We start from the raw sequence: 9,149 nt of genomic DNA on the forward strand, positions 1-9,149 counted from the left end.
GGTTCAAGCGATTCTCCTGCCTCAGTCTCCTGAGTAGATGGGATTACAGGTGCCCGCCACCATGCCCAGCTAATTTTTGTATTTTTAGTAGAGATGGGGTTTTACCATGTTGGCCACGCTGGTCTCAAACTCCTGACTTCAAATGATCCGCCCACCTCGGCCTCCCAAAGTGCTGGGAGCCACCGTGCCCAGGTGTGAGCCACCGTGCCCAGCCTCACTTTGTTTTAGGAACTTTTAATAAAATAATTTATGGGACGGGCACAGTGGCTCATGCCTGTAATCCTGGCACTTTGGAAGGCTGGGACGGGTGGATCACCTGAGGTCAGGAGTTCAAGACCAGCCCGGCCAACATGGTGAAACCCCCGTCTCTACTAAAATACAAAAAATTAGCCGAGCATGGTGGCGGACGCCTATAATCCCAGCTACTTGGGAGCCTGAGGCAGGAGAATCACTTGAACCTATGAGGCAGAGGTTGCCGTGAGCTGAGATCACCCCACTGCAATAGCGTAGCTCTGTCTGAAAGAAATAGTAATCTATGGCTTATTGAGTATTTACGTCATTTGGTGGGCTTATTAGTCTAAATTAAGTCATTATTTAATCCTGCCGTAACCGTTTAAGTATTTAGAGATAACCAGGTATAAGGCAGAAGTTACTGTTTGAAAGTGGTGGGAGAAGGCTGGGCGCGGTGGCTCACGCCTGTAATCCCAGCACTTTGGGAGGCTGAGGCGGGTGGATTGCTTGAGGTCAGGAGTTCAAGACCAGCCTGACCAACATGGTGAAACCCCATCTCCACTAAAAATGCAAAAATTAGCTGGGCATGGTGATGGGCGCCTGTAGTCCCAGCTACTCGGGAGGCTGAGGCAGGAGAATTGCTTGAACTCCAGCCTGGGTGACAGAGTGAGACTCCGTCTCAAAAAACAAAAACAAGCAAGAAAGTAGTGGGAGAAAAGTTGTTATACTGATTGTGTGATTATGTCTCTAGTGAAGATGTTCTGACCCTAACGTTGTCTTTAACAATGTAAGGTAGCAAAGACAATGCTTAGGCTATACCCGTGTTTCTCACCCTCACTTTTATTCTTTTTGCTCCAATTTTCTAAATCATTTATAAATTTTACTCATTATGGCATTTTTACAAAGGATAGTAAAATACTCTGCCAATACATACATCTCTTATAAATAAGATACCTTCATACATGTACGAATATGAATTCAAAATGAAGAGGGGGCACCTATTTTGAAAGTAATGCTGAGAACAAGTGCTCCTCTAGTACTTTCCTTTCTGAGGTGCACAACAGTGAGCTTGGGGTGTAGATTTGGATAGTTGTTTATTCATAGTTTTGGGCAATTTTTTATTGAAAGGGATAAAGGAAGTGGGTATACATTTTAAGATACCATTTTGAAAAAGTATAATATGAATTTTCATTGTGAAATGTGACCGTGTTGCTTTATTTTTATATTCATATCCTTTTAACTTCTGCCTTTGCTTTAGGAGGCAGTGTCTAACAAGAGCTTTATCATGATCTTTCTGCAGACTCCTATCTTCTCAGTGTCTTGTGTTCTAGAAGGTCTGATTTCTCTTCATATTGGGAGCAAGCAGGCAAGAGAAGGGGAGAATGGATAGTAATTTCATCTTTCACTTCTTATCTCTGTTCTGCAGCCGTGCAGTCGGAGGTCCTTGTGCATGAAGACAGGTTTGTTCTATGGCCTCGGAGTTGGGTGCCAGGGATGATGGCGGCTGCACCGAGCTGGCAAAGCCCCTCTATCTTCAGTACTTGGAGAGGGCCCTCCGGTTGGACCATTTCCTGCGACAAACGTCAGCCATCTTCAATAGAAATATTTCTAGGTATGTTATTTTATCTTTGCAATATATTTTACCAAATTCCTGATTTCCATCATCCTTATAGATGTTATAGGATTAAAGTAGCTTATGATTTTTATATTTGATATTTTCTTTTGCCTCTTTCAAATAAAAGCAGTCAATTTATTTCAGAGGATCAGTTTCTTCTGTAAAGTGTCCAGTTCTACTAACTTTAAATTATCGTGTTTTATTGAGTCAGCTGTAATTGTGGATTCATTCTTCAATTTATAGTGATGACAGTGAAGATGGACTGGATGACAGTAATCCCTTATTGCCCCAGTCTGGGGATCCCTTAATACAAGTTAAGGAAGAACCTCCAAATACATTGCTTGGAGAAACTTCTGGAGCAGGCAGTTCTGGAATGTTGAACACATATTCCCTGAATGGAGTTCTACAGTCAGGTCAGTGTGGTGTGACATCCCCCTTTGGACTATCAGTTATCTTGGGGCAGTCATCCTTTAATTTTTTTATTCTTTGTGCTTCTTTATACAGAATCAAAATGTGATAAGGGGAATTTATATAATTTCTCTAAGCTGAAGAAAAGCAGAAAGTGGCTAAAGGTAAGAGATAAAGCAGAATGTTTACAATGCATATAGTCTATTAAAGTTACTAATAGATGGGAAAGTTATCAACTCATTTTGGCAGATTGACAGTTTTTCAAATAGGAGTCCTTTATACTGGATGTGTTTTTTTGAAGAGATTATTGAGAAAATCTGGAGGATTCAATGAAGTCATTTAGCAAACATGAATTGAGTACAGGTTGAGTATTGCTAATCTGAAATGTTTGAGACCAGACGTGTTTCAGATTTTGTTTGTTTCTTTGTTTTTGAGTTGGCGTTTCACTCTTGTTGCCCAAGCTGGAGTGCAATGGCGTGATCTCAGCTCACTGCAACCTCCGCCTCCCAGGTTGAAGCAATTCTTCTGCCTCACCCTCCTGAGTAGCTGGGATTACAGGCGCGCACCACCATGCCCAGCTAATTTTTTTGTATTTTTAGTAGAAACAGGGTTTCACCATGTTAGCTAGGTTGGTCTTGAACTCCTGACCTCAGGTGATCCGCCCGCCTCGGCCTCCCATAGTGCTGGGATTATAGGCGTGAGCCACCACACCCAGCCTTAGTTTTTTTTGTTTTTTTTTTTTTTAATATTTGCAATACGAAATGAAATATCTTGGAGATGGGACCCAAGTTAATAAACACGAAATTCATTTATGTTTTATATACACATTATACACATTGCCTGATGGTATATTTTTGCCTTGGGGATGCTGAATATACCTGTGTTTTGACTGTGACCTGTCACATGAGGTCAGATGTGGAATTTTCCACTTGTAGCTTCTTATTGGTGCTCAAAACCTTTGAGATTTTGGGGTATTTTGGGGTTTTGGAATAGGGATGCTCAACCTGTTACAATGTACTGAGGGGAAAGAGGAAGTACAAAAATTTATCAGATGAAGTCCTTGCATTCATTGGGTCACATAATCAGGAATATTAATTCTATAACTTTCGTAAGTTCCTGAGTAGTTTATTCATTGAACAGATGTTGATTTAGTGCATCCATGTGCATGTGCCAGGTACTATTATGGTTGGGCGAGTTTCCTGCCCAGTGGTGCTTACATTCTAAAGGAGGCAAGCAGTTAGTAAGCCTGTAAACAAGTAAATAAACATGGCTTCTTTAAAGAGGTAACATTTCAACTGATTCTGAACGATCACAGAGAACCATCTTATATCTAGGGTAACAGCATTTCAGTCAGAAGGAACAACCGCAAAAGTACTGAGAAAAGAATCAGCTAAGTATGCTTGGCGGAAGAAGAAGTCTAGGATGGCTAGAGCACAGTGAATGAGGAGGATGGTGGAAAATGAAGTTACAAGGTTATGATCACATAGGCCTTGTACACTATGTTAAGGAATTTGTGTTTTACTGTCGTTGTAGTCTTAAGCCATTGGAGTGTTTACAAGCAGAGAGGTTGTTAATCTTATTTACACTCTTACAAGATTACTGTCAGTGGCCAAACTGAATTAAGGATAGTATTTCTTTTATTGAAACTAATTATTTCTCTTTTCTATTTTTCCTATGAAGTACTCAAAAGCAATTAAAAGCCTTCATTATTATCACTAGGTCCTTCAAAAGGCTTATATGTAAAAGATCCGATTTGGTCAATATCAGTGACGCTTTAGGCTGTTGGCAATGCAGAAATTGTTACGCTTAGCTGTCATATTTTGAAAAATTGAGTTATAATTCATTGCCATAAAATTCACCTTTTCATTTTATTTTATTTTATTTATTTATTTTTGAGACAGGGTCTCACTTTTTCACCCTGGAGGGAGTGCAGTGGCACAATCTCAGCTTAGTGCAGCTTCGACCTCCTGGGCTCTAGTGATCCTGCAGTCTCACACCTGTGAAGTAGGACTACAGGCCCGCACCACCACGTTCAGCTAATTTTTGAGGGTTTCGCCATGTTGCCCAGGCTGGTCTCGAACTCCTGAACTCAAGCAATCTGCCTGCCTCAGCCTCTCAAAGTGCTGGGATTACAGGTGTGAGCCACCGTGCCTGGCCAAATTCACCCTTTTAAAGGTTAAAATTTAGTAGTTTTTCGTGTATTTACAAAGTTGTATACCCATGATTACAATGTAATCTTAGGAAATTTTTAACATTCTAAGATGAACCTTGTACCCGTTAGCAGTCACTCTCCATTTTCTTTTTTCTTTTTTTTTTTTTGTTTTGAGATGGAGTCTTTCTCTGTCGCCCAGGCTGTAGTGCAGTGGTGCGATCTCAGCTCACCGCAGCCTCTGCCTCCTGGGTTCAAGCGATTCTCCTGCCTCCACCTCCCAAGTAGCTGGAACTAGAGGTGCTCGCCACCACGCCCAGCTAATTTTTGTATTTTTAGGAGAGACAGGGTTTCACCATGTTGGCCAGACTGTTCTCAAACTCCTGACCTTGTGATCCCCCTGCCTCGGCCTCCCAAAGTGCTGGGATTACAGATGTGAGCCACTGCACCCGGCCAGCAGTCACTCTCCATTTTCTATTTCCTCTGTCCCTTGGCAGCCGCTAATCTGCTTTTTGTCTGTATTGATGTGCCTCTTCTGGAATTTTTGGTTTTGTTTTTATTTTCTTTTTAAGAGACAGGCTGTTGCTCTGTTTCGTAGGTTGGAGTGCAGTGGTGCAGCCATAGCTCACTGCACCCTTAAACTTCTGGGGTCAAGCAGTCCTCCCTCCTCTGTCTCCCAAGTAGCTGGGACTATAGGCACACGCCTTTTTCTGTAGAGAAGAGATCTTATTAGGTTGCCCAAGTTGGTCTCGAACGCTTGGCCTCAAGCATCCTCCTGCCTGGGCCTGCCAAAGTGTTGGGATTACAGGTGTGAGCCACCACTCCCAGCCTAGACATTTCGTATAAATTGAATCCTATGATAACATGTGACCTTTTATGACTGGCTTCTTTAATTTAGCATAATATTTTCAAGATTCTTCATATTGTAGCACCTGCTAATGCGTTACTCCTTTTCATGGCTGAATTACATCTCGTCTGGATATTCCACATTTTATATATCCATCTATCAATAAATGGGTATTTGGGATATTTCTCCTTTTGGGCCATTACAGCTTGCTTTCTGTATTTCTTTATACGCTATAGGTAGTTGTTTTTTTTGCCTTTGTGTTTGGCATGTATCTATAGTTCGTATGTATAGGATAGTTATGTATTGTTTCTACTTTTGTAAGTATTCAGAGGAATTTTTAGCCTTGTTGCTGATAGCATGTCCCATGTTTTATTGCATTTTAATTTGTATTCCCTAAGTTTAATTAGTATCCTTAATGTTTTTCAGTTGAATTTATAAAGCATAACATAAGGGGAACTGGAGTGACTGTCCTCCTGCTGTTTTTGTCATTGTTTTGTATCTGGGAAAAAATGCTTGGATTATAAATGGAATTGCTTCACAGCAAAAGATACATTTCTATTTTCACCCTTTTCAGAGCATTTTGCTAAGTGATGAATCCAGCGAGGCTGATTCTCAGAGTGAAGACGATGATGAAGAAGAACTCAATCTCAGCAGAGAAGAACTTCACAACATGCTTCGGCTACACAAATATAAGAAACTTCACCAAAATAAGTATAGTAAAGACAAGGAGGTAAGTAAGAGTTTCAGGAGAAACAGTTCAGACTGAGTATTCACCCTCTGCTTTATAGTCATTAAAGATACATCATTTTGGCTGGGCGTGGTGGCTCACACCTGTAATCCCAGTACTTTGGGAGGCTGAGGCAGGCGGATCACAAGGTTGAGAGATTGAAACCATCCCGACCAACGTGGTGAAACCCCCTCTCTACAGAAAATACAAAAATTAGCTGGGTGTGGTGGCGTGCGCCTATAGTCCCAGCTACTCAGGAGACTGAGGCTGGAGAATCGCTTGAACCCAGAGGCAGAGGTTGCAGTGAGCCGAGATCACACCACTGCATTCCAGCCTGGTGACAGAGCGAGACTCCATCTCAAGATACATCATTTTATGGAGCTGGAAATCATTATCCTCAGCAGTAAGTGTAAGTGGGAGCTGAACAGTGAGAACATGTGGACACAGGGAGGGGAACAAGACACACTGGGGCCTGGGCAGGTGGGTGCAGGAGGAGGGAGAGCATCAGGAAAAATAGCTAATGCATACTGGGCTCAATACTTAGGTGATGGGTTGATAGGTGCAGCAGACCACATGGCACATGTTTACCCGTGTAACAAACATACACATCTTGCACATGTACCCTGGAACTTAAAGAAAATTCCTGACTGGGTGTGGTGGCTCACGCCTGTAATCCCAGCCCTTTGGGAGGCTGAAGTGGACCGATCACTTGAGGTCAGGAGTTCGAGACCAACCCAGCCAACTTGGTGAAACTCCATCTCTACTAAAAATACAAAAACTTGGCTGGGCGCGGCGACTCAATGCCTGTGATCCCAGCACTTTGGGAGGCCCAGGCAGGTGAATCACCTGAGGTCTGGAGTTCGAGACCAGCCTGACCAACATGGAGAAACCCTGTCTCTAGTATAAATACAAAATTAGCTGGGCATGGTGGCACATGTCTGTAATCCCAGCTACTCAGGAGGCTGAGGCAGGAGAATCGCTTGAACCCAGGAAGTGGAGGTGGCAGTGAGCCGAGATCATGCCACTGCACTCCTGCCTGGGTAACAGAGCGAGACTTCATCTCAAAAAAAAAAAATAATTTTTTTTTCTAAAATTCTCTGATATCAATGAAATCAAACTACTAATACTTCAAATGTACTAGACTAAAAGATATGTTCTTCAAAGAAAAAGATACGTCATTTTAACTTTAGGTAGTGATAGAGCAGCTTTATTGAGATGTAACTCATATAACAAAACTTTAGCCTTATATAGTGTGCAATTCAGTGTTTTGTTAATATATTCATAGAGTTGTGTTACTATCATTACTGCCTAATTCCAGAACATTTACATCACCTTATAAAGAAACTGCGTGCCTCTTAGCTATTGCCCCTCATTTTATCTATCCCTCAGCCCAGACAACCACCAATCCACTCTATTCTCTTTTTTTTTTTTTGAGACAGTCTCGCTCTGTTGCACAGGCTGGAGTGCAGTGGCACGATCTTGGCTCACTGCAACTTCTGCCTCCCAGGGTCAAGTGAGTCTCCTGCTGAGCCTACTGAGTAGCTGGGATTACAGGCGTGCGCCACCACGCCTGGCTTATTTTTTCATTTTTAGTAAAGACAGGTTTTCACCATGTTGGCCAGGTTGGTCTCGAACTCTTGACCTCAGGTGATCCTCCTGCCTTGGCCTCCCAAAGTGCTGGGATTATAGGCATGAGCCACCATCCCCAGCCCAATCCACTCTGTTTCTATAAATGTGCCCATTCTAGACATTTTATACAAATGGAATCATGCAACATGTGGCTGTGTCCAGCTTCTCTTACTTAGTGTCGTATTTTCAAGATTGATTAATGTTGTAGCATGTATCAACATTTCATTTCTTTTTATTGCAAATATTGTGTTTATACCTTACTTTATATATGCATTGTCCAGTTCATGAATTATGATTAACATATTTCTACTTTTTGGCTATTTTGAATAATGCTGCTATGAAGATTTGTGTACAGGTTTTGTGTGGATGTGTTTTCATTTCTCTTCATTATGTACTTAACAGAGAAATTGCTGGGTCATATGGAAACTCCTTGCTTAGCCTTTTGAGGAATTTGTCTAGTGTTGCTTATTCATGCAGTTGCTCTTTGGGAGTAGTGTTTCTCTCTTGGAAAGCTCTTCATACACTAACATTAAAATGATGATAGTTTTGAGTGACAGCTATTTGAACGTTGTTACCAAAGCCTTCTAACTCTTTCTTTCTTTTCTTTCTTTTCTTCTTTCTCCCTCTTTCTTTCTTTCTTTCTTTTCTTTCTTTCTTTCTTTCTTTCTTTCTTTCTTTCTTTCTTTCTTTCTTTCTTTCTTTTCTTCTTTCTTTCTCTCTCTCTCTTTCTGTCTTCTTTCTGTCCCTCCCTTCCTCCCTCCCTCCCTCCCTTCCTTCTCCTTCTCCTTCTCTTTCTTTTTCTCTTTCTCCTTCTCTTTCTTTTTCTTTCTTTCATTTTGCTGTTGTTGCCCAGGCTTGAGCACAATGGCGTGATACTTGCTCACTGCCACCTCCACCTTCTGGGTTCAAGTGATACTCCTGCTTCAGTCTCCTGAGTAGCTGGGGTTACAGGCATGCGCCACCATGCCCAGCTAATTTTGTATTTTTAGTAGAGACAGGGTTTTTCAGTGTTTGTCAGGCTGGTCTCAAACTCAGGTAATCCACCTGCCTCGGCCTCCCAAAGTGCTGGGATTACAGGGGTGAGGCACCCCGCCTGGCCGGGTTCTGACTATTTCTACAAGTGTGGAACATTGTACATAATGAGCAATAGTATATTTGAAGACCTAAGAATTTTCTAGCAATTAGTTAAGGTCCAAAGTTAGTTCAGAGAGATTGGAATAATATTCTGAACCTTTTAAACCTGTAGAAGTGGTAAACAGAATATCTGACCAATTTGATGTAAAAAGTTCCTTCCTTCTTAAACTCCAGCACTAAGGGACTTGGCGCTCCAAGTATTTGCTTGTTTTTTATGTTTATTTTTTATTTATTTTTATTTTTTGAGGTGGAGGCTCTGTCACCCAGACTGAAATGCAGTAGCGTGATCTTGACTCACTGCAACCTCTGCCTCCTGGGTTCAGGCAATTCTCCTGTCTTAGTCTCCCAAGTAGCTGGGACTACAGAAGCTCGCCACCACGCCTGGCTAATTTTTTTTTTTTTTTTTTTT

At 41.7% G+C, this 9,149-nt stretch overlaps 1 protein-coding gene across 1 annotated transcript in view; it reads left to right on the forward strand.

Moving 5' to 3' along the window:
• The window catches only part of INO80 (INO80 complex ATPase subunit), a 135,327-nt gene that overhangs the window by 1,870 nt on the left and 124,308 nt on the right, over window positions 1–9,149 (forward strand). The window contains 4 exon segments of the mRNA XM_017895419.1: window positions 1,658–1,843; window positions 2,090–2,259; window positions 2,351–2,418; window positions 5,825–5,980. Of these exon segments, the coding sequence (XP_017750908.1) occupies window positions 1,701–1,843; window positions 2,090–2,259; window positions 2,351–2,418; window positions 5,825–5,980 (537 nt within the window). The 5' untranslated portion in view covers window positions 1,658–1,700.

Source organism: Rhinopithecus bieti, unplaced genomic scaffold (assembly GCF_001698545.2).
Source record: "Rhinopithecus bieti isolate Rb0 unplaced genomic scaffold, ASM169854v2 scaffold_26426, whole genome shotgun sequence".
NCBI lineage: Eukaryota > Metazoa > Chordata > Mammalia > Primates > Cercopithecidae > Rhinopithecus > Rhinopithecus bieti.